The sequence below is a fragment of the Macaca nemestrina genome, chromosome 5 (assembly GCF_043159975.1).
Source record: "Macaca nemestrina isolate mMacNem1 chromosome 5, mMacNem.hap1, whole genome shotgun sequence".
NCBI classification, from domain to species: Eukaryota; Metazoa; Chordata; class Mammalia; order Primates; family Cercopithecidae; genus Macaca; species Macaca nemestrina.
Window position 1 is genome coordinate 11,239,133 of NC_092129.1, and position 26,147 is coordinate 11,265,279.

The window sequence follows — 26,147 nt, forward strand, 5'->3', positions numbered from 1 at the left end:
CGGACAAAAGATGGTGGCAGCGGATGCAAGACATGCAGGCGCTTGGAAACAGAGAAGCACATTCTGCAGAGTGTGGCCTGGGAGGATCAGGGACAGGGTCTGTGCTCTGTCCACTGTGGGGAGTGGGCAAGGATGGTGGTGGCTTGCTGGGACTCACCCCAGGCCACAGGAAAACCCCAACCCGGCCCCATCCAGCATTCAGAGCCAGCTGCAGGTGAATCTGAGCTGGGCACCCATCTGCCACGGGTGACAACCGGAGCCTGAGGCTTCACCCAGGAGGGCCCTGCTCTTGTGAGCAGGCTGCCTGCACCTGGGAGAAGCTCTAGCCCCCAAAGAGGGGCACGGGGCCGGAGTCAGAGCTTCCTGCCTCACAGGTGTGCCGGTCACGTGGGACACACGAGGCCTTCGCGATGGGATCTTCCTAGACAAGGGGTCACGACAGAAGCCGGACTAGGCCCAGCAGGGGCGGGCTGCAACCTCTGCTCCGCTTCCAGGCCACTTCCCTCACCTGAAACTCCCACCTGCTCTTCCCGTCTTGGCTCATCCCAGCTCCTGCTGGACACATCGCCCCCTTCCAGCCTCTTCTCGGACCTTCCACCGGGTTTAGGCCAAGACCCTCTCTTCCTGCTCCTCGGCTACACTGTGCGCACTGGGGCACGATGCCCCATGTCTGCCTGATATAGCTGCCTGCGCCCCCGGAAGCCCAGCCTAGCCTCGGTTCTCGGCGGGCTCCGGGGCTGCCTGCGCTCAGTTAGAGACATCTCCGTCTCCGTCAGCCCAAAGGAGACCCTGGCAGGAGTGAAGGATCCGTGGGTCCCTGGATGGGACGTTCTCGGGCTCCCTGGCCCCGGCCCAGCCCTGTCGGAGCTCTGAGCGCCCCGCTGCCGGCACCACCTCGAGCTCGGACCTCCTGCTCCTCTGCTCCTGGGCGCAGGATTCCACGCTGGGGCCGCCTGGGTCCCCTCCGGGCGCCGGAGCCTAATGCCAGAAGGCTCATCCCTGGGACAGAGTTTTCCTCCTCTCCCCCACTGCACTGTCTGGCCTGCCCCCATCCACTGGGGCTCGGCCTCTCTGGACTTCCCGCGGTGCCCCTCAGTCCCCTCTCTGTGGCGGCTCCACAGAGAGTCTAATGCATGAAACAGCTTCCACGCCCTCGCTTCAGCCTCTGCTTCCCTGGAAACTCACATGGAGACACTACCATGCTAAAGAACCAAAAAGACAAACGGAAAGGGTGACCTAGAAAGGAAAGCGGTAAGAGGCAGAGCGTTTGGTTTCAGGCAGGCCTGAGCCTACCCAGAAAACCGCCAGAGCAGGCCGGGCGCGGTGGCTCACGCCTGTAATCCCAGCACTTTGGGAGGCCAAGGCGGGCTGATCACGAGGTCAGGAGATCGAGACAATCCTGGCTAACACGGTGAAACCCCGTCTCTACTAAAACTACAAAGAAAAAAAAAAAAATAGCCAGGCGTGGTGGCGGGCACCTGTAGTCCCAGCTACTCAGGAGGCTGAGGCAGGAGAATGGCGTGAACCCGGGAGGCGGAGCTTGCAGTGAGCCGAGACCCTGCCATTGCACTCCAGCCTGGGCGACAGAGCGAGACTCCGTCTCAAAAAAAAAAAAAAAAAAAAAAAGAAAAGAAAAGAAAAAGCCGCCAGAGCACAGTCCTGCAGAGGGTTTTGGACACGTCTGCTACCTTCTCTTCCTAACCAGGAAGCTGATGTGCTCCTTGAAGACAGAAGCAATCCCTGAAATTCTGAACCTGAGAACACATAAAAGCATCCTACAAACTGTGGATTATCCAAAAGAAAAGCTGGGGAATGCAACTACTAAATTTGTTGATTGAATTATCGGATTAATACCAGGTTTTTCAGATGGAAACTGAGACGCATCTTCCATGTGACATGTTCTAGGGTCGCAGCATCCCTGGGTGACCCCTGAAATCTGTGCATTGTTCATCCCCGTTTTGCAGCCAGGTGACACCCACAGGTAAACAGCTCCTGGGAAGGCTTGGGTCAACTGTCCTAAGGGGATCAAAGTATCTGCAGTATTAGCACACTTAGGATGTATTTAGCTTGCGAAGCACAAGTGTATGCCACAGGTCACTTTAAATGATGTTTCATTGTATTCTCAAGTTACCAGACAGAAGCTGACCTAGTATTAGAAAGGGAAAACTCCCCAGACACACGCATTTCTTCATGTGCTTAGTGGTCTTTTCGAGAAGTTTCTTCTCATGAAAACTATCTCTATCCTCTGTTGATTCCTCTGCAAGACTTGCTATCTTTTACTTGTTGATTTACAGAACTTCTTTTCCTATTCTAGAGATGTCAGTTAATCACTTGTTGGTTCAGACATTGCAATTTCTTTTCCAACTCTCCTATCCTGCAGCTCCAGATTCTGGACAAGTTATCTAATCTCACTGTATCTTCCTTCCTCCTCTAAAAAATATCTAAGAAAATGGCACATGCCTCATCAAGTGGGTAGGATTGAGTTGAACACATGTCAAGTGTCTATAGCAGTGTTGAGCACACAGTGAACATTATTGAAGCGTTTGATGCATTGTATAACTCCCATAATGACCCTGATTAGAGTAGTATGGCTCTACTCAGTATCATTGTCATCATCCAATTAATTCTTCTAATGGTATCTGTCATGAGACAGAAATCTGATATAATCTAGATAATCCATTTTTGGCTTATATTTTTCTTTAAAAGTCTTTCCCTGACCTTGTCATGTTTCTCTATATGTTCCTTCATTAATATTACCGTTTACTTTGACATTTAAGTCTTCAACCCCCTTCGAGTCCACTTTTGTACGTGGGGATAGGTGGATTGATTATTCTCCATTTCTGATGAGTCATTACTTTTCTCAACACCAGTTAGCCAACAATCCATCCTCTCCCCATGGAGTTATGGGGCCATCCTTACTGTATATGATGTTCCCCTGGGTGAAGTCAGTTTCCGAGTGCTCTGATCTGTCCATTGGTCCACTTGTCTGTTCTTGTTCCAATACCATGCTGTTCTGATTACTCTGGCTTAGAATTTCACTTTAATTTCTGGTAGAGGAAGCCCTCCTCTTACTCCCTACCCCTTCTTTTAAAATGATTTACCTGCTTCTGGGCCTTTATTCTTCCATATAAATGTTAGAATAACTCCCTTTGCCTCTTCTTTCCTTTAACTGATGACAAATAGGAACATGGATCCCAGCTCCATGATCACCCTATATTTTGTCACCAAGTCAATAATAGGTTAAGGTAAAAAGACTACATTTTGGGGGGGGGAGTTAATAAATACAAATCTTATATCAGCATTAACTTAAATGCTTTTGCAAAGGGAAATACAGAATGGACCTTCCTGAGACTGGTTTAGGAAAGGTGGCCTTGAAATGGACTTTTTTGGATGATGTTTTCTGGGTCAGGAGAGTACTTCAATTTGACTAATGCTGGACTTTGGAGCTTTTCTAGTAGTTGTTATTTGTTTATGTTCTTAAGGGAAAGAGGTTTAATAAAAAGAGACTGAGAGAATAAAAAGGGAGATCAATATAGAGTAATTCAAATAATTTGTAGCTTGTATGTATCTTTTTTTTTAAGATGGAGTCTTGCTCTTGTTGCTCAAGCTGGAGTGCAATGGTGTGGTTTCGGCTCACTGCAACCTCCACCTCCTCGGTTCAAGTGATTCTCCTGCCTCAGCCTCCTGAGTAGCTGGGATTACAGGAGCCTGCCACCACGGCTGACTAATTTTTGTATTTTTAGTAGAGACAGGGTTTCACCATGTTGTCCAGGCTGGTCTCAAACTCCTGACCTCAGGTGATCCACCCACATCGGCCTCCCAAAGTGCTGGGATTATGGGCATGAGCCACTGCGCCTAGCCGCTTGTATGTATCTTTTATACTTTGACAGGTTGTATGGTTTAAAAAAAGAAAAATCATTTAAGTGAACTGTCTATGAAAATTTAGTAAGGAAAAATAATTGTATAGTATGCTATCAAATAAGAATTGAAAACTATTATAAAAAGAATACTATGATTATAAATACTCGAAAAGTATAGGAAATAACATTTTTACTATTCTTCTAATAGTTGTAATAAGATAATGAGTTAAAGGTCATGCTGTACCAATGTGAAATCCGAAAAAGGAGTCATAATTAATCTTTCTTAGACTCTGTTTACAAATGTTATTACAGTTCTTTACCGAAAATCTTCACATATAAAAAAAATCACTGTTCAAACATAGACTACCTGTTGAAATGTAGAGTATATAGAATATAGGTCAACAGCTTCCATTGTGACTGCTTCTTGAACAAGGTTGGATTTCAACCCTATCACCGATTTTCTGTTGCTTTTATCTCCTGGTTTTGTGATGTATCAAATCCATAAGGCTAGATTCAATTACAGCTTTCTATTGCTTCATAGCATAGCCTGTTTGATGTAGACCATTAATGAAACTGCAGGGTCTCCTTTTGGCCAAAAAATCCAGATGCTAAGATGTCTTTTTTTGATATATCCCTTTTTGCTGAACACCATAAGCTCTCTTTCCCTAATTTTAAATTTAGTATGATTGATTATTAAATGTACTATGTTTTCTGGTAATTAAGGAAGAAAACAAGTTTCTAAGCAGGAAATGAGTATTGATAACTGTAAGCATAAATGGAGTATATTATAACATGGCGTTTTGTTCCCATTGGATATTAAACTACTTTCGTGAATTAAGTTTTAGTGTCTATTCAATGTTATGAGAATTGGAATGCTCAATATATAAAGCACTTTAGTCCAAATTTACCTCAACCCTAACCTGAAGCTCAGCATTCATAATTACTGCCCCACCATAACTGCTGTGTCTTCATTTCATAGATTTGGATTTGGCTTGGGGGAGTATTTTCTCTGAGGTCAGATTCTCGTAGCAACACAAGGACACTGTGATCTGATGTTTTCATTGCCTATAGGACCATTGCAACTGCCCACCAACAACCTAAGGCAAATTTGTCTTATTGACCCAACTAGAATACAGGCATGAGCCAGATGGGTGCCTTTCTAACCACCATAAGGCACCTTTGGGGCACCTTTTGTTGTCCATATTTATTGAAGGATTTCCAGGCTCATGAGAAAACATGGGATGGAGTTCAAGTCCCGCAGTCCCACAGCTGAGTCTTCAGCCCCCACTGAGCTCTGATCTAGTCCTGTCCTGGGATTTCCTGGTTTTAGGAAAGTCCAGGGCTCTGTCCCAGCGTTCCTCTGCTCAGACTGCAATTGGAAAGAAGTGTGGGGTTCTGAGCCAGTCTACGTCCAGCAACCCCAGACCAGACCAGGCAAGGGGAGGACTTGGGCACTACAGATAGTGACAAAGAGCAAGAAGGAGGGGACTGGCATGTGCCCAGAACCTTCCACATGCTCAGCGGTTCCTGCATGTTTCTCATTAGTCCCCAGAGCCACCTGGATGGGGGAATTGTTCACTCTATATCACCACTGAATCCATGGGGGCTTGAGAAATCTTGCCAAATCAGGTAGCTCTGACTTCTACCCTGGGCCTTTCCCTAGTTTTCATTACTAAGCTCCAGTTTATACCAGCTCCTGAGAGTGGACCCCGGCCACGTCCTTAGTGTTGGAATCTTGGTGCCCTGCCTAAAGCCTACTTCCCTCAGCCCTAGGGGCTTGCCATCTGCCCAAATTTCCAAGCCCAAGCTACCTCTCTGAGTCAACTTCCTCAGTATCTGTTGTCAGCATCTATGATCATCACCAGCTACTTACATATCTCAGACGACAGGACAAGCACTTTGAATGCCTTATTGACATATGTATCCCCCCTAAAACCAGGGAAATCTCAGGACTGGGCTAGTCCAGAGCTCAGAAACCCTCAAATTCAGCCATTTGCTTATATCCACAAAACTAGGAAGTCTACATTCTTAGCCACCTATTTGCCTTAGCAATACACTACACTAAACCAGTTTGGATCTAAAATTTGATCATTTTTTCACAAAACTTTGCAACAATAAATTGTTATTATCTAATGATCTCTGGAGTTGATAAATAGAAAGACAATTTTATTTGGTTTTACAATGTATTCTACTTGGTTGGATTTAAAATAAAAATTATTGTGTATGCTCTATTAGATACAGACTGGATAGGGAATTGTAGCAATCTTACAAGGATGCTAGGGACTGACAAAAGATGTGATAAATGTGTCACACAATTTCCCACTAACTGCCACACAGGAAGATCAAGAACCTCTGTGGGAAAGGTTCCTGGAACACCTTCTTACATCCTAATAACTTGGACATTTATTTATTTGATTTTTTAAAAAGTTGATGCCAAATTAATCTGAATTAGTTCCAATCTAATTTTCTCCTCTACCTTGAATAGTTAATGTTTTTAACTATCCAGGCAACTTCTCTATGGGTATTTGCATTAAAATACTGATTCATGAACAATTAAAGGCATTCGTTTCTCAACAGATATTTGCAGTGATTGCTTTTTAAAACATCATCAATATTAAATGTGCAGGCTGTTTTCACCACAACCACTTAATCCCCACAAATGTGCTACCAACAGTTTTTAGTATAGGAGCTCCTGGCACCTTGTCCCTTCGGTTTCTGTCTCAGAAGCATCAGCTTATGACGTCCCTCCTCACTAGCCTGCAAACACGCATGTTGTCTTTCATTCTGTGCTGTCGGTTGCCCAAAGCTTCCCGTTGGCAGAAGTGCCATGAAATCAGAGCCATCCTGTGCGTATGCTGGGCAGACGCAGCAACTGGGAAAGGCCTCTGAGACACTTTGGCATGTTGAGACCAGTGGTCTCTGTTAACGTGGAAAGACTTGCTTATCACTTGGTTATTTCCATTGCTGGTGCCCTATAGTGATCCTATGAGAGAGGTCACCTGCCCTCCCAGAACCGACTTTGAAAGCAGAGTAGGTGCTTTTGTTTCTCAGGTCCAGGCTTGTGCCCATCCTTGTTCTGTCCAGTGGTTTCCACCATGCTCACAGCCACGGACAAGTCCCCTCCTTGGACTCTACAGGGCACTAGGATCCAGAGTAGATGTTAAGGAAGGTGGGACGGATGCCTGCCCCAGAATTGTGTAAATCACATTTATTTATTCACCTTCTTCTAAGCCCCTACACTTCACCCCTCACTAACTTTCTCTATTATCACACAAGTACTAGCCACAGAGTTATTTTGTTTAATTACCAACACAAAGAGAAGTAAGAGAATGGTAACCCTTAAAAAGTTGTTACTGACCTCACCCAGATAAACCAGTATTAGCCATCATTTGACAAGCTCAACAGTCATTTATCACTTTAAAAAGCTACACCAAAGACCATTAAAACTTTGCTTTTTCCTCACAGAATATAAATAAACTTCCTTTCTTGGTTATGGTTTAAGATGGGGGGAAAAACTGGGGCAGAATGTTGGAAAGGTTTTATTCTGTTTTGGAAGGTAGGTGGTGTTTGCTCCCCACTCCATAGCCATGAAGTGGGCAGTGCTGCGCCCTGGGAGCTGCTCAGCCCAGGCCCCTCAGTGCTCCTCGCTGCACCGGGCCTTGCACCTGTGCCCAGCTGCCCTGGAGCAGGCTCGGCTGATGACACAGACTACTGTGCGGTGCCAGGACAGCTGGGAAAAGTCTCTTCGGCACAATGGACGTCAGCACATTAAAATTATGGCCCCAAAGAGCCAGCAGTTCTATTCCTTCCTGTTCCTTTCATGTTCCAGGTCACATCCCTACATTAAGATTCTGCAGACACAGACTCCATGAGCAGATAGGACTCGAGTGAAGTGGAGGCCTGTTTTCCCCCTGCTCCAGAGGTCTGTGGGGGGCCATGGCTGCGATGATTGTTCACCCTGTGACTGATCACACCTCGTGGATGCAAGGCTGAGGATGACGCAAGGAATCGGCGTTAGAGGTCAACAGGAAGCAACACCATTGGTAGAGGGCCTGGGTTAATCTCTGAAAGCCAGTTCCAGGGTTGGCCTAGCCATGATCATAAAAAGCATTACATGTGCCAAGGAATCCCTTTCTCATTCATTCATTAATTTAATCACAAATATTTGCCAAACACTGCATTAGGCTTGGAGGACAGAGTGCTGGCCCTCCAGCGCCCCAGAGTCTGATGAGGCCATGTGCACAAGATGAGTACAGCAAAGGCAGCTAGACAGAGAAAGGAAGCCAAGCCCAGCCCTTGGTGGAGGTGGCAGTGGGGCAGGTGTTTCTGGAATAGGTGTGTGTAAAGGCACAAAATGGAACAGCCTCATGAGGAAAGACAGGGTTTTTTTGTTTGTTTGTTTTTTGTTTTGTTTTGTTTTGTTTTATGAGACACAGTCTCCCTCTGTCGCCCAGGCTGGAGTGTAGTGGCGCCATCTCAGCTCATTGCCAGCTCTGCCTCCCAGGTTCACTCCATTCTCCTGCCTCAGCCTCCCCAGTAGCTGGGACTGCAGGCACCTGCCACCACGCCCCACTAATTGTTTTTGTATTTTTTTAGTAGAGACGGGGTTTCACGGTGTTAGCCAGGATGGTCTCGATCTCCTGACCTCGTGATCTGCCCTCCTCTGCCTCCCAGAGTGCTGGGATTACAGGTGTGAGCCACCACGCCCGGCCGAGGAAAGACAGGTATTTTGAGGAAAGGAAAGGAAATAGCACACACAAGAGCTCAAGGGGAGGACAGCTGTGGCACGTGTCCCAGGGTGACCTCCTGGAGAGTGGGAGCCCTGGGTGCCCAGAGAGGGAAAAGCCTCAATGGGGTGGAGGCACGGAGACCTTGTGTACCAGACCCAGGGAAGGATGCTCTTAGAGGCACCAGCCTGCATGCCATTTTATCAGGTGCCTGCAGCCTTGTGACCTGTGCCCTACCAGGAAGCACACTAAATGCTGTATGAGTCAGAGCAGCCTAACAGTAAGAGCTGCAACAAGCAATCTCCCAAGTTTCAGTTGTGAAACACAATAAAGCTTATTTCTTATTCGCAATCCCATATTCCTGTGCAGATGAATTGGTGGGGAGGGGAGGTATGGGGCTCCTGCCCTCCTTGCATGCTTCCAGGAACCCGTATCCTTCCATGTCAGAACTCCACCATCCTCTAGGGACTGCAGGAGAAAAGTCGCTCTGGCTCCAGGTCTAGCAGTTCCACATTCGCTTCCCCAACATTGTTGACCAAGCTTCAGACATGTAGCCTCTCTAACTTAAAGGGAAGCTGGGAAATATGACCTATCTGTGGGGTCCAGTGGGAAAGTATTGGTATTCTCAGCCTCTAGAGCAAATTAGTGTCTGAGATATTTTATTTTATTTTTCAGAGACAGGGTCTTCCTCTGTCACCCAGGCTGGAGTACAGTGGCACAGGTCAACTTCCTGGGTTCAACCTCCTGAGTAGATAGGACTACAGGCATGCATCACAACACTCGGCTAATTTTTTTTTAAGTTTTAAAATATCTTTGTATAGATGGAGTCTCACTATGTTACCTAGGCTGGCCTCAGACTCCTGGGATTACAGGCATGAACCACCACACCTGGCCAAGGGTTTGACTATTTATATTTAAGGCAAATTTATCAGTGATTTATTATGCTAGACCAGGGATCAGCAAACTTACAGCTCTAGGGTCAAATCTGGCCCATAGCCTGTTCCTTCCCTCCCTCCCGACTCCCACCTGGCTTAAGGGTCTTTATGTGTTCCACAGGAACCAACCGTACTGAGCGCAACCTATGACCAGGCACAATGGCAGGCACTTTGCATGCATATTTCAAGCCAATTGCTAAGGCTGGCATTCTTGCGCCCGTTCTAGTGCTGAGGAAACTGAGGGTCAGGCGGATGCTCAGTTGACTTGCCCTTCAAGTTAATAAATAGAGGAGCTGGGATTTAGGACAAGATTTATCTGACACCAAAGGACACGTGTATTCTTTCCACTCTACTAAGATGCCAATGCCAAAAATAACCCGTGGGTCCAAAAGTACAGATGTCTCTGCAACATCTGTTGGAGCCCCCTACCTCTGCCCAAAGCTCCTTTCTGAGGTTTACCAAGATTCCCAGAAAATGTGGTTCAGCTGTGGGCTTCCCCACTCCCCAGTGAATCCCAGGATTTTATTATCAGTTGCCCATCCCTGGAGAACTCAAAGCTTTCTGAAAACAAACAGCAGCACTTCACCTGATAAGATTTGGGACACCTGTCTGAGGATAAAGGGATAATGTTCCCCTCTGAGAGTCTCCAGGGTGTGCTTGGTGAAACTGGCACTTCTCTCCCAGTCATTATATTCTCGTCATGCTCCTCATTAAAGAAACACCCAGCTCGTCTCTCTGTGTGGTCCATGGACCATCTGAAAGGGCCCTAGATGTTTGTGAAAAAGGAAAATTCCTGAACTCCAACCCTGATCTTTTGATTCCAAACCCTGTATGTGCGACCCAAGAATGCGCACCCGACCACTGCCCCTGAAGGCACAAAATAAATGGGTGCAGAGGAAATAATGAAGATGAGAGGGTGTGAGAATGGAACATCTTTTCCTCATATTTTCCTCTTGGACTCCTCCTTGTACTCTGAGGCTGAGGTTAAGGTCAATGTACTTTCTGCCCCAGTTCACTCCTCTGTCCCATCAGAGGGTGGTACTCTTTACCACACCCACAGCCACTGTCATCACATTATCTCTGCAATTTTCCCTGCCAAGCTCCACACTGTTTGGAGAAAGACTCATGTATCTTTCTATCCCCAGCCCAGCCCAGTGCCTACAATATAACAAATGCTAAATAAACTTCAGCTGAACTGCTGTTGATAATCCAAAATATCAGCTGCCAGAGAAGAGCGGGAGATACGCTTGCATACTCTCATAATGAAGATCTTTATTTTAAATATTTTCCTTGTTCTGAGGTCCAGAAAGCATTGCTGCATGAATCTGTTTGGCCATTCTGCTGCCTAGACCAAGAATCAGACACCTAGTGGGGTGGCTGTTCACTCGTTCACTCGAGTCCTGCTTTCATTCCATTTAAAAATAAACTATTAGGCCAGGTGCAGTGGCTCATCCCTGTAATCCCAGCATTTTGGGAGGCCAAGGCGGGCAGATCGCCTGAGGTCGGGAGTTCTAGACCAGCCTAGCCAATATGGTGAAATCCTGTCTCTACTAAAAATACAAAAATTAGCCAGGCATGGTGGCGGACACCTGTAATCCCAGCTACTCGGGAAGCAAGGTTGCAGTGAGTCGAGATTGTGCCACTGCACTCCAGCCTGGGCAACACAGCAAGACTTTGTCAAAAAATAAAAATAAATAAAAAACAAAATTAAAAAAGCCTATTACACTATTAAAACACTTTTGTTGTCATCAGCAGAAAGGACTAGGTACTTTGAGGGACAAGGGTCAATATAAAATACAACTTTTGTTGAATTGTTGATGTTTCAGAAAGTATGGGAAAGACATGCTCTTCTAATAAAAACAAACAATGGATTCAGTTTTTATAGATTCAGCCAGGTCATCTGGAAGGGAAAAAGTGATTCCAAGTCAAAATGATCTGAAAAGGAAAAACAAATGTGATTCAGTCTATTTTTAAAGGTGCTCTGAAGCCCTGCTCTGAGTGCTAGCCTAGGGAGAAGCTCTTTTTTTTCATCCATGGCATATTAGCAAGCATTGAAAAATCCTAACATCAATCTTGAAGATACTCCCTGGGCAGTGAATTGAAATATTTGGGACAGGGGGTCAGACTCACTTCTCTGCATTACATCGTCTTTTATTCTGCCCAATATCTGACAACAAGATAAGACCAAGATTCAGACATTAGAAAAGTCTCCATTGAGGAAGTTCAATGTAGGTGATAAATCCACTGCCTTGCCTTGAGCGGGAGACACAAATGGGGAGTCGGCCATAAAAAGCTGTGCACTTGGCATTGATTTCTGACTTAGTGTCTTAGAACTATCTCAAGTTGTAAGATGCGAAGAGGGTGTATAAGATTTAAATGACCATTTTGCAACTTGCACCTCAGGAGGCTAGAGAACCATTCCCACCAAATGAAAGCACAGCCTTCCCTTCCACCAGTCTGGCTGATTGTGGATCCTGACACCATAAAATGAAACAAAATAGCCCATTGGAGGACCTCGATAGTAAGAAAATAAATATAAAATTTCAACAAGGTTTCTGCAGGTTATAAACAGTGAGAGAGCTGAGTACCATGTTTCATTGACTTGTTTGAAGGATTTTGACCACTTTATGGAGGAAAGTGGACTGACTTACAATCAAGGCCCCCCGATTTGAATCCATTTTGGCTACATAAATGGCGTGGGATCCTGGAAGGTCCTCAGGTTTCTCTTCTATAAAGCCAGGACAATGATTCCTCTCCCACCGTGGTGCATGGATGAAGTATTATAGCTCTATGGAGGCATTCTGGAGTCTGGTCATCCCGCCCACTTTGTAAACTCTCCCAACTCACCCCTTTGCATGATTTATATATTAGCCTTCAAGTTTATAAAAATACACTGGATACATAATGTTAGCGGAAGATGTAACTACAGTTCCTTTCATCAGACAGAATTTGAAAGAAAAAAATTAGTCGAACCAAAGACAGCAAATTAGCTACGCAGAATTCAGAGAGTGGCTGACTTGTTTTGGATAGTTGAACTTTATGAATAGATAGATGGGGGTTTTCCTCTTAAGAATCCAAACATGAAAAACAAACCAAAAGAAGCACAAAACTATTTGGGATTTAAAAAAGAGGTCAGGCGCGGTGGCTCACACCTGTAATCCTAGCACTTTGGGAGGCTGAGGCGGGCAGATCATGAGGTCAGGAGATTGATACCATCCTGGCTAACATGGTGAAAACCCATCTCTACTAAAAATACAAAAAATTAGCCGGGCACGGTGGCGGTCGCCTATAGTCCCAGCTACTCAGGAGGCTGAGGCAGGAGAATGGAGTGAACCTAGGAGGCATAGCTTGCAGTGAGCCACTGCACTCTAGCCTGGGAGACAGAGTGAGACTCCGTCTCAAAAAAAAAAAAAAAAAAAAATACAGAATCTCTCCAATATATTTCAAAAACTTGTTTGAGGTTTTAAGGGGTACATTCCTAATATCATTTTACTTTCTTAAAGATTTTAAAATCATTGTTCTGGGCACGCCAAACAGTAACCAGGTGGTGACCCTGATGGTATTTGGGGCATTGTAAAGGGCTGAATACAATGGCTAATTTTACAGATGAAAAAAGCCCAGAGAGGGCAAGTAACTCACCCAAGCCATACAGCCAGCTGGAGACTGAGCCAGCCCCTGACCCTCCATCACTGCACACCGCATTTTAGGAGCCACTGATCTTCATAAAATTACCTTATTGTAACCCCAGAATGTCAGTAACCCTGCAACCCCAGAATGCTTCCAAAGTATCTGTGGGAGCATTCGATTACAGATTTTTATGTCTGTCTTCTTTGATGTCCATGGATCATGCTCACTCATGCAAACCTCACTTGAGCACTTTTTGAGGCTCATTTTATTCTTCATCTTTAAATGTCTTCAAAAATCGGCTGTCTGCCCTCCATGTGGGTCTTCTGGTTCACTTGGGAAGTAAGCACTAGGCAGCACTGCTGAGTGGAGTGGAAGGAGCCACCTAACAGACGTGACTCACAGAGATAACTCCCCCTCTCACCCAAGTCCATGCCCTGTCCTTTCGACTGTGAAATCCCTAACAAGACCATCACCCATTATAAAGTAGTCCCCGGCCTTACCATGGATTAAGTAGAAATTAACGATCCCAAACACACATGTATTGCCTGATTGTCCTGCCAGAGGGTTTTATCCTGAGATAACTCAGCATAGAGCCACTCAGTGTGCTGACACACCTGTCTATAGCATTACAGAAACACCCGGAACACACATATACATCGCCTGGCCATCCTGCCAGGCAGTTTTTAATCCCTGGAGCACTTAGCATAGAGCCATCCACTGTGCTAACACACCAGCACATGACATTAGAGAAAGATCCCAAACACATATACATATTGCCTGGTTGTCCTGCCAGGGGTTTTATCCCTGGAGCACTTAGCATAGAGCCATCCACTGTGCTAACACACCAGCACATGACGTTAGAGAAAGATCCCAAACACATATACATATTGCCTGGTTGTCCTGCCAGGGGTTTTATCCCTGGAGCACTTAGCATAGAGCCATCCACTGTGCTAACACACCAGTACATGACATTAGAGAAAGATCCCAAACACATATACACATCGCCTGGCTGTCCTGCCAGGGGTTTTATCCCTGGAGCACTTAGCATAGAGCCATCCACTGTGCTAACACACCAGCACATGGTGTTATAAAACATGAACAATTGCAACCACCGGCACTCCCAACTGCAGTGAGATAAGCTCACCAGACCAACAGCAACAGCGGCAGAAAGGGCACTCCTACCTCCTAATCCAGTGTTTTCCCCACGCTTCAAGTAGGCCATTTTTTAAAGTTTATCACAAAAAAGGACAAACCTTTTTTTCCCTAATGTACCTGATCACATTCAATCATTTTTTTAAATTAACTTAAGCTGTGATTGTAGACAAAGCTCAATACAACTGCTCTTCCCTGCAACCCATGCTCCACTGAGGCCGTTTCTGAGTTCTGATTATTACAAAGTGACTCTGCTCGATATCTGGACCTCGCAGAGAGGCAATCTTCCATTTCAGCAAGGATGTAGAAACAGATTACTGAGGCCAAGGGTGAAGGAAGCTCCCCTAACTTCCAAATACACTGACTGCCCAAAATGTGGGGATCGCCCCCCCGCACCCCTCCCCACTCCCGCAGCAGCCTCCGCCTGTAAATGGGTTGGGGATTTGCGTTGGAAGGCTGTGGCCCTCCCGCTGTGTTCCTGCAATGTACTACCAGAAAAAAACTAAAATGTATGCAGTACTTCAGTTTTCCCAACGTCTCTCAGATGTTGCTCTTTGCCCGAAAGCAATTTTACCAAAACCATTCCCCGGGAAAACCTCGACCTTTGTCCCCTTGCATTTTGGGTAACCATCTGGGCAACTTGGAAAAGCTGCCGCTGCCTTCAAACGTTGGTTCCCCCTTTCCTTTGCCCCTGGAGACCACAAGCGAATTCGGATCTGCCAAGGTCGCTCGCCCCAGAGACTGACGTTCCCTATCGCGCGCCAAACCGTAATTTCCAATGACTGCGCCCGCACATCTCAAAGATGACGCGGTGCTGGATCTTTGACTTCTTGAGCAGGCGTGCGCCAGGCGTCTAGAACTCGGCTTCGATGAAAGTTTTTGTTCACACTCGAAACCAGACTATCTGTGCACTAACTCACGGGCTCAGGCAAATAACAAAAGGCTTTTTCCCAGCATTTACGACGCGGCACTTCCAAGGGTGCGCTGAATCCTGCCTGTCCCCAGAGGCAGCCGACCGGTCCCGTCTCCACCGACCTCCCCTGGGGGCCAGCGTCTCACACGAGGCGTGTCCGCCTGGGAGCCAGCATCGTCCTCTCCCGCCGGCTTCCAAAGGGCCGGGGCACCCTTACCTCGCTGATGATGGTGGAGTGGGCCTGGGCATAGCGCCAGCCGCCGCGGCACGGCACAAGGGGCGCCGAACGGTTGGGGAAGGCGGCTAGTGGGTCCGCACAGCCGAGCGCGCTAGTGGCGGCGGCGCTGTAGTTGGCCGCCTCCAGGAGGTAGCGCTGGCAGCGGCCGCGGCGCTCCGGGGGCTCCGGGCCGCGGGAGGCGGGCGCCGTGCGGTTCCACTCCTCCTCCGGGCTCCAGCCGCAGCGCTCGGCCAACGCCGCGGCACTTGGCCCGCGGCACCAATAGTGGTCGGGCTGCGTGCCCAGGAAGACCACGCCGACGAAGAGGAAGGCGAAGGTGATGCCCGTCAGGCACAGCAGCAGGAACACGCGCCTCTGGAAGCGCCCGAACTCGCCCGCCCGCTGTAGCGCCTCGTCGAAGGAGGGCATGGTGCGCCCGTCGCCCGCTGCCCGCAGCCCGCGCCTCGGAGTGACCCGCGGGCCCAGCCGGCGGCCTCTTTACTCCGCCGCCTCCCCCGCGCCACCCGCCTCACTCGCCCTGGCGCGGTGCCGGCCGCCGCCGCTCCTCCTGGCCCCCGCCTCCCTTCCCCGGGCGCCCGCAGCAGCCCCGGGCCACAGGTCGCCGGAGGGACGGCCGCAAGCCGGGCGTACCCAGCCGGGTGGGCGCGCGGTGGGGCCCGGGCGACGCGGCCTGACTACGCGCCAGGGAGCGCCAGGGACCCGGCCTGGGACCGCGAGTGACGGGCGCAACCTCAGGCCTGGCGCGGAGCTCCTTTTGGTCCCTGCCAGCAGCCTGCTCTGCAGTCAGCCCCAGGTTGGGCTGCAGAAGAAGAAAGTTCCAGGGTCACCCGACCACTCCCGGAACTTCTGGGACCCGATCTCTCAGCAGTCCGGAGTGCAGCCCGGGGACTAAGGACGCGTGCGCCCCGGGTCCGGTGCCTGTATCGGGAGAGCCCCCCTCCAGCCCTTGGCCTTTGCGCATGCAGAGGCCTCCTGCGCCCATGTGGGGCAGGGCAAGGCAGGGCAACCCTTTCCCAGCACAGCGCTGACCATCGCCGTCGACCCATCGAGAGCTACAACTGGGATTTGATCACCCAACTTTCCCCAGAGGGCAGCCGGGCAACCCACACAGGCGAAGGGGCTTGTTCAGCGTCCAGGAGGTTTGGGGTGAGAAGGGATCACCTCAAGGCCAGGCCTGATGCAGACCTCCTTCGCCAGGGCCTTCTCGCCTACCCTCAGTCTGAACGCCAGGGAAGGGTGTTGGTGGTTGGTTTGAATCCTGGTTTTTCCACTTACTTATTGCTCCTGCTGATTCAGCAGAGCTCGATCAGAACTTTCCCCGCCCAGGCTGCCCAGGCTGCTGGGTCCACACAAGGACGCTAGGACGTCCCCGGGCCGGGTCGCGGTCCCCCCACGCCCCCACGTTATCGACCCACGTTCTGCCTTTAGCTCGCTTTTCTCCAAGACCCTGTTCCTCCGGAACAAGGAGTCCGAAGCCAGGCTGCTTGGATTCAGACTGGCCTCATACCCTCACTAGCAGTTTCAACTGCCTGCTAGACCCCAGACTCAGTCTGTCCCCCTCCAACCCAGCTCCCCTTTCCTGCCCTGCCTTTCGGTGCAACCATGTCCTGGGCCCAGACTCAGAACCTCAGTATGGCGGGGACACCCTTCACTCCTCAGGCCTGTACTCTTAGGTCACCTCGGCTTGGAACCCCTTTTACCGATGTTGGGGCTCAGAAAACAGTACACCAAAATGAAGGCCTCAGAAGCAGTCTCCTGTCTCTCGGTCGCATTCTCCCCCAGGCTAGCCATGGAAACCAGAACACTTTTCCCCAAAGCCAGTCATAAAACAAAAATATCACTGAGATTTTCCCTCACTTGTCTGTGTAAAAACTGGCCATAAGGAAATCACCTGTTCTACCTTGTTGATTGTAAGTCCTAAGACCCGCCCCCCCCCCGCCCCATTCCACAGAAGGACCTACCCCTTACCCAGAAGGAAAAAGGGCTGCTCAGAGAGGCCAAGAAGAATCTAGAGGGACCAGCCTTGCTGGGTTTCCCCACTCAGTATCGGCATTAGATCACACCCTTTTGGTCCAATCCTATTTGGACACGGCTATCCATATATTTTGTTGAACCTAAGTATAAAAGTAGGCAATTTCCCCTGTATCTTTGGACCTTCATTCTGAAGGCCCCCATGTACACCTTAAAGAAATGAGTACACCTTTTCTTCTGGCCATCGGTCTCTTTTCTGTGAATTTTCAGGGAACTTTGACCCACCCCAACCTCTGCACACATGAGCACATTCCCCCCTTTCCTGCTTTGTCTCCAAAGCACTTATTGTCATCTAACATAGGTATGTTTTTATTCATTTATCATATATTTATATTTATACTTATTCATTTTATTTATTTATCTGATCTGTGTCCCTCTATTACAACTCAGGTTTCATGAGGGCACAGTTTTGTCTGTTTTCTTGTATTGCTACCTTCTGGTACAGTGCTTGGTGCATTATAGGCGCTCAGTAAATATTTGTGAAATAAACAGATGCTTCTTGACTCCCCCACCATACACACACACTCACGTGTCCCCTCCTCCCAGCTATATGATTGCCTTGGGCTCCCCTCAGGGTTCCATCCCTGCAGCACCTGTCCTCTGGTCCAGCCTGCACTCGGGATCATCTTCCCACAGTGCAGCTTGGGGGTGTCACCTTCAGCAGCTTGCCTTGCTTTCTAAAATCCTCCTTTCTCACTCTCCCTTTCTAGCTCCTAACCTATGTTCCTTACCAAATTGTTGCCTGTGGACAGCCAGACAGAACTACTTGCCAATCTTCACATTCTTCTTGAAATTTTTAAAATCTATGCCTGTACACACAAAGTTTCCTCTTCTTATAATCTCATCCTCCTATTCCTCCCTGCCCATCACCCAGCAAGGCCTGGTTCAAATGTCAACAGCCCCTCTTTAGAGTCTTCCTCAGCCACTACCACTGCCTTCCTCCCTCGGCAATGCAGTCCTCATCAGTGCTCCTAACATATCTAAGAAAACGTTCATGGAATTTCACTATTTTTTTTTTGTATTGTGGTTGTCAGGGTATTTTAATTTTAATTACTTTTTTTATATGTATAAAAAAGGGCCAGGCGTGGTGGCTCATGCCTGTAATCCCAGCACTTTGGGAGGCCAAGGTGGGCGAATAATGAGGTCAGGAGATCGAGACCATCCTGGCTAACACAGAGAAACCCCATCTCTACTAAAAATACAAATAATTAGCTGGGTGTGGTGGCGGGTGCCTGTAGTCCCAGCTACTCGGGAGGCTGAGGCAGGAGGATGGTATGAACCTGGGAGGTGGAGCTTGCAGTGAGCCGAGATCGTGCCAGTGCACTCCAGCCTGGGCAACAGAGTGAGACTCATCTTAAGAAGAAAAAATTAAAATAAAATTAAAATAAAAATTAAAAGAAGGAAGTTATCTCAGCCTATGGACAGATACATCCAGTATAGTTGCTGACTACATGGTGGACCTGGGAGCCAGACCCACTGGGTTCAAACCCCCTCTCGTACTTATAGCTGAGTGATATTGGGCAAGTTATTTAGCCTCTTCTGTAAAATTGAGTAATAATGGAACCTTCTCATTTTTAATGCAAATCACTTAGAACAGGACTTGAAACATATGTGCTAGGTAAGAGTCAGCTAATAATAAAAAGAGAGATAAAAATACCACCCACCCCCAGAATTAGCAAACGTCATCTTATGTTTGCTTTGTATATATTGTTATAATGTCCTGACATATCACAGACACAGCTGAAGTCTCCTTCCTGTTGCTTCAGATCCTATCCTCTGTCTCCTCCCTTCCTCCCTGGGGCAGCCATTAAGTCTTTTCTTTGGGACAAGGGGCTCAGAGCTACTGAGCAGGGAATCCCAGGGTCCCACCTCTTAGAGTGTGGTTGGAAGTGGGATGGGGAAGGAAGGTGATTGACTTTAGGTGAGCACAACCTCTTGGCCCTGGAGGAGGCTGGGAGTAGGGCCTGAGTGAGCACCCTCAAGGCCCCAGGCCTCTCTTGCCCAGATGTAACTTTCAAGAAGCTATTTTTCTTATCTGTGTAAAGTCTTTAACACACAGGTATTGCAACGAAACAGTAGATAGTATTTGGAGTGCTTTGAAAATTTTATGTAAATGGTACCATACTCTACATAGTTTTCTATCCCTCCTTTCTTTTTACACCAAAATATATTTTTGAGACCTGTTAGCCTTGATAGAGATCAGGCTCCTCTAACTGCTCGTATCATTCTATTGAAAGGTCATCCTATGACTTTTCCATTCCCTGCTGGGGAACATTTAGTTCATTTTAATTTTTCACAGTTAGAAATAGTGCTGCAGTGAACATATTGTGCACATTTATGTATTTATGCAAGCATTGGTCAAAGATAAATGCCTAGAAGCAGACTAGATGAACCATAAGTGGGCTTGTTTGAACTTTACTAGACATTGCTGTCAATGGCTGTCCTCAACTGACATCCCACCAGCAACACATGAGATGATTCATGTCCATACCAACACTTGGTCCTGTTAGACTCAACCATGTTAGCAGATACTATGGGTGAAAAATGCGGTCCCATTGTTCTGATCTAGTCAGGGACGTCACTAACACATTTACTTATGCATTCATCGTTCAGGTTTTCTCTTCTGTGAGTTGCCTCTTCCTATCATCTGTTTATGTTCTCTTTGTTATCTGTGGGTTTTTTTTCTTATTGGATTTTTGAGAAATTATTTGCATATTTGTATATTCTGCTTCTCTGCCAGCTGTATATATTCAATCTTCTCAGTCTGGGGGTTGTCTTTTAACTTTTAGTATCTCAGAGGCTACACAAATTTTAAATAGTGGTATAGTAAAACTGATCATCCTCCCTCATAGCTTCTGCTTTTTCAGACTTGTTACAATAATCCTGCTCTAGTCTGAGATCTTAAGTACTTTCTTCTATACATTCTTATTAAATCATATTTTTCAAATTGAGGTTTAATATCTCTGGAGTTATTTTTGGGCAGAGAATGGTGGGATCTAACTTTACTTATTTCTTTCGAAAGGACAACCACTCACCAAAATGCCACTTAACTGAACTTCTCCTTGACTCACACTATTGCCTCTCTCTTAAATTAGGTTCCTGCCCCTGCTTCCTTCTGTTTCTAAGCCTTCATTCTGTCCTACTGCTCTGTTTGCCCACTTCTAGGCTAATATTTCACCATTCATTCCCGGTGTTCTATTTATTTATTTATTTATTTATTTATTTATTTATTTATTTTTTGAGACGGAGTCTCGCTCTGTTGCCCAGGCTAGAGTGCAGTCGGGCAATCTCCGCTTACCGCAAGCTCCACCTCCCGGGTTCTCACCATTCTCCTGCCTCAGCCTCCCGAGTAGCTGGGACTACGGGCGCCTGCCACCATTCCCGGCTAATTTTTTGTATTTTTAGTAGACACAGGGTTTCACCATGTTAGCCAGGATGGTCTCGATCTCCTGACCTCGTGATCTGCCCGCCTCGGCCTCCCAAAGTGCTGAGATTGCAGGTGTGAGCCACCGCGCCCGGCAATTCCCAGGGTTCTTAACCAGTCTTAATATCTAGTAAGACAAATCTCACCTTTCCTCTCCCCTCACCTTGTCCTCTCCAAAATTTCCTTGACTATCCTTGGACTCTTTTTCTTCCATACAACTCTTACATTTTACCAAGTTCCACAAAAATCAGTTGAAGTCTTAGTTTAAAATCATGTATACACTTTTTTTCTTCCATGGCATTGTAGGCATTTTGAGAGAAAAACCAAATCACACTCACCTTTGTATCTTTGAAACATCCGTTATCTGTTCTATATCTGCACCATCCAAAATGTTGTGTCCATTTAATTTTTTTTTTTTTTTTTTTTTTTTGAGGCGGAGTCTCGCTCTGTCGCCCAGGCTGGAGTGCAGTGGCGCGATCTCGGCTCACTGCAAGCTCCGCCTCCCGGGTTCCCGCCATTCTCCTGCCTCAGCCTCCTGAGTAGCTGGGACTACAGGCGCCGCCACCACGCCCGGCTAATTTTTTTGTATTTTTAGTGGAGACGGGGTTTCATTGTGTTAGCCAGGATGGTCTCGATCTCCTGACCTCGTGATCCGCCCGTCTCGGCCTCCCAAAGTGCTGGGATTACAGGCTTCAGCCACCGCGCCCGGCCTGTTGTGTCCATTTAAATGTACGTTTATTAAAATTAAATAAAATGAATAATTCTGTTCCTATGAGCCATATTGCAAGTGCTCAGCAGCCACAAGTGCAGGAACTAGCACACTGGCTTACACAGAGATAGGAAGAACATTTCCGTCACCACCAGACATTCTGGTGCACAGAGCTAATCAACACATAGTAATCAATAAATGTTGGTTAAATAGCAATAATAAGAATCAATGGTCCCACAACCATAGGCTTTTGTGAAAACACGCTGACATTAACTTTCCTTAAAAAGGTAATCATTTTAATTTATTCATCTGAAGTTTTATGGTTGGTAGTTTTATTGCATTTAGGAATGAATATACCAATGCCAGAATATTCACCACATAGAGTTGCCAAACTAAGTCATCATGACATTTATGCAGTTTAGAAAGAGTAAAGCACTAAGAAGATTAGCTTGGGAGTGCTATAATAAATGTTGGTTTCAAGATTTTTTTTCCTAAGATTCACGGGAGGGAAATTTGGCAGGTGAACTGGTGGTACATGTGCTCAGGCCTATGGAAAAAAAAAAAATGAAGATTCATATTTACTTTTTAAACAAGTGGATAAGAATGTCTGAAAAATCTCTCATTCTTTCTTTATCTGGCGTAGAGTTGCTATTTTTTACGTTAGCATGTGAATGTAATAAAAACTACAGAGCACTGCCATTATTCTATGGCCTATAAATAGACCCTAATGTTGAGTTAAATTGACCAACAACCATAATTATCTGTCACTTGCCAGTGGATTACAGTTTGGACTTTGTTAGAGGAAAGTCTTCATTTTTTAGGGAAACTATTACAGACCTTTTGAAATAGATGCTTTTTCTATACTTAAAACCTATAGGATCTTAGACTTAAAGTCACCTTTGGAGAAGGGAGTAGCCAAAAAGAAAATGCTAAATAAGACTAAATATTCCAGAGTTGAATTACAACAAGAGAATTCTAGGGTTCATATCTTTTTGTCACGCAGTTTGGGGAAGGGATGGGAAGCAGGCTTTTGCTCATAGCCCACCACTCTTATTTGGCGGGAGCTGTCTGGAACACAGTGTTGAGGCTGACTTTGAGGCTGAGTGGAAAACAGGCCCCAGCTGGTTAGGAAGGTCCAACACGGGGAGAGAAAAGGGGAGTGGCAGAATGAGTGTGAAAAGGTGGTCATCCTTCCGCTGATCAGTGCAGCTGCGGAGGCACCACATTGCCACAATAGTCCTCATCAACCTCCACAACTCTTAGGGCAGGCATTCTGTCCCTTAAGTCACATCATAAAGTGCCTCATCTAATGAATCACATTTTTTCCCACAGAGCTACCGAAATTCTCTTAGAATATTCCATTTATATACAGATGTGGTTCCTAACAATTTGGAAACCTGGGTTTGTTGGGCCTTCTATGTTTGCTTGTGTTGTAGAAGTCTTAAAATGGAATATGAAGCCTCATCTCTACGTGCAGAGGATCACTATCCAAATAATGTGCATATGTGGTTGTATAAGAGTCTATGAAACATTTTCTCCTGATGTGACCAATATTCCCCTTCCAGGCTCAGAGCCTGTCCAATGCTAAGCCCATAGCGCTGGGTTCAGAAGCCACTGGATTTGACACAATAAATGCTAAGATTGAAATTCTTAACACAGTTCAAGTAGGCAGGTTCACTTATAACACTGTGAAGGTTTGATGTAAACACTTTGTGAAAAGTATTCATGGGATACATAAAAAAGTTTTAAATTAAAGTCACCATTCTACTTGTAGATTACTTTTGTAATTAGTTTTTGCTTGTATTTTTTAATTATAAATGATTTTTTTCCGAGTCAAAGCGTAATTTCTCATTCTGGTATAAACCAATAAATGATTTCTTCCTCAAAATACAATAAAACTAAGATCATTAGACCATTTCCTGGTTGTAAAATGCAGCGGATTCAAGTTATCTTCCTTTAAACACAAAGCCAAAATGTATAAATTATGGCCATCCAGGTTATTTTTCATGCAGTTTGCACATACTTGTACAAAACCTGTACAAACTAAGGCAGGTTTTCTGAGGCAGTTTGTAGGACTCTGGCAGATGAAGTATTCAAAACTTTTTCTTTCTTTTCTTTTCTATTTTTTTTTTTTTTTTTTTTTTTTTGAGATAGGGTCTTACTCTGTCACCCAGGCTGGAGTGCAGTGGCTCAATCACAGCTCACTGCAGCCCTAAACTCCTCGGCTCAAGTCATCCTCCCCCCTCAACCTCCCAAGTAGCTGGGACCACCAGCAAATACCACCACACCCGGCTACGTTTTGTATCTTTTGTAGAGATGGAGTTTTGTCAGGTTGCCCAAACTGGTCTTGATCTCCTGGGCTGAAGCGATCCTCCCATCTCAGACACCCAAAATGCTGGGTTTACAGGTATGAATCAGTGTGCCCAGTCTGAAATATTCAGTTTTGTAAGATTTTAAAGCTATGTCTTAAACATGAAAAGATGAAATCCATCTAAAACATTTAAAAGGAAAACTTTTTATAATGAGTGCCAAAGAAATAGAAGGGGAACAAGAATATCATTAGGAAATTTGATGTAAATGACCGGAGTATATGCAAATATTTCTGTTTTAACTGTCTTTTATTCTTGTTTTATGTAATTAATTGTCTAGATAATTTTACAATTTATATTGAGTGGCAGCAATGAGAAGACTCTATCTGAGATGCTACCGTAAATACTCAGAGAAAAGCCCAGAGAATGGTAGAAGAGAAGGGTTCATGGATAAGAAACTAGTATGAGCAGCAAGTCACCAAAGTGTTGTTTTGTTTTTATATTAAGATATCTTAGGTTCTCCCTAGAATCCACAGTCCAAATTCTGATCTCGGATTTACTGTGAGATAAAGGGTACGTGGGACCTGTTTGCTTTTCCTAAACATGAATGAGAGAACTCTGGTTTGTGCATTTCTGACTGTCTGCAATTCAGAGCCCATTGAGACCGAGAGTGCCTCTCCATCCGCTTGTGAGAAAGCCCAGTCACTTTCCTCAGTTCAGCCTGGTCAGTGCCCAGGTTCCAGCCACACCCAAGCACAGCAACATGTTCCCCTCGGAGGTTTCCTCAGAAACCAGGGGCTCCCCACTTAAGCTAACTGCCACTGTCAAAGGCAGGCTGGCTCCCCGGTTCCCTTCACATCGTCCAACTCGCACTCTTCCCAGGCTGTACTTCATTCCCACGGGTTAGGCCCTCCTTATCCTCCACGGAATGGGTTCTATACCAGGGGCCCTGCTGTGTGCTGGACGTACTGTGGCCCTGTAATCCTCAGAACCACAGTGATGGGGGGCTGCCAGCCTTTCGCAAGTGTGGACACTGAGACTTGGAAAGGTTGGCATCAGTTGCACAAACGTCAGGCGGGCTGCAGTGGCTCCCTGGTGGCACCCCACAGCATGCCTTTCCTGCTGCTCTGGGTCACCCACAGGTCTCCTGGTCCCCTGGACACTCACAACACGTTTACATTTTCTTTCCAACTTTCCCCATGACTTTTCTGTTCCGACAAGGCATTTTTTTCTTTTCACTTAAGTTCTAGTTTTTTTAAAATATAAAAATAAAACCTTCTTATGCATTCTACAACAATCTCTATATAACATGTTAGACATGAAGGTATCGTAGGATTTTTTTAATTGAAATAAGTTTTAGAAGCTGTGTAATCTAATTTCCTTGCTTTACAATCAAGTAATTAAGGACCGAAGGGATTAAATGACTCAACTGAAGGAACTTTGCTCGGTTTATAGCAACAGAGGAAACAGGACCCAGGCCCGTGAACTGTGATAAACACACTGCCTCAGATTCTTTACTAAATCCTTCATTTCATAAATCTCCTTTTGGTTACAGTATATTCTATACATTAAAAAAAATTTGCTTTATTTATATTGAAATTAATTTGTATGAATGTAAAACCTACCCAGTCTTCATTCAAATAACATTGTCAGTAAAGTTTTTCTTGTTAGCAGTTCCTGGACCAAATGCGTTGTTGATGTTCCCACCCATTTTGAACTCGAATAAGAATATTGCACAAATTTGCTTTTTGGCACAGTGGCTCAGGCCTGCAATCCCAGCACTTTGGGAGGCTGAGGTGGGCAGATCACAAGGTCGGGAGATGGAGACCATCCTGGCTAACACAGTGAAACTCCATCTCTACTAAAAACACAAAAAATTAGCCAGGTGTGGTGGCGGGCGCTTGTAGTCCCAGCTACTCAGGAGGCTGAGGCAGGAGAATGGCATGAACTCGAGAGGCTGAGGCAGAAGAACCACAGGAACCCGGGAGGCAGAGCTTACAATGAGCCGAGATTGCACCACTGCACTCCAGCCTGGGCGAGAGAGCGAGACTCCGTCTCAAAAAAAAAACAAAAGAAAAAGAAAAAAAAAGTTTTTCTGCAGTGAAGAATGGAAGCTTCTGTTGCAAAAATAAAGACTTTTAGCATTTGTAACACTTGAAAAATAATTCCAGAGCATTGTATTTGCTTAGGGGGAGAAAAAGGGAGTAAATCAAATCCAAGTA

General features: G+C 46.2%; 1 protein-coding gene across 1 annotated transcript in view; it reads right to left on the reverse strand.

Annotated features, from left to right (window-relative positions):
• Positions 1-15,903, reverse strand: part of LOC105492006 (solute carrier family 22 member 3) — a 106,051-nt gene extending 90,148 nt beyond the window's left edge. The window contains exon 1 of the mRNA XM_011758832.2: positions 15,432-15,903. Within this exon, the coding sequence (XP_011757134.1) occupies positions 15,432-15,860 (429 nt within the window). The 5' untranslated portion in view covers positions 15,861-15,903. The remainder of the gene's footprint in view (positions 1-15,431) is intronic.
• Positions 15,904-26,147: the final 10,244 nt, after the last annotated feature.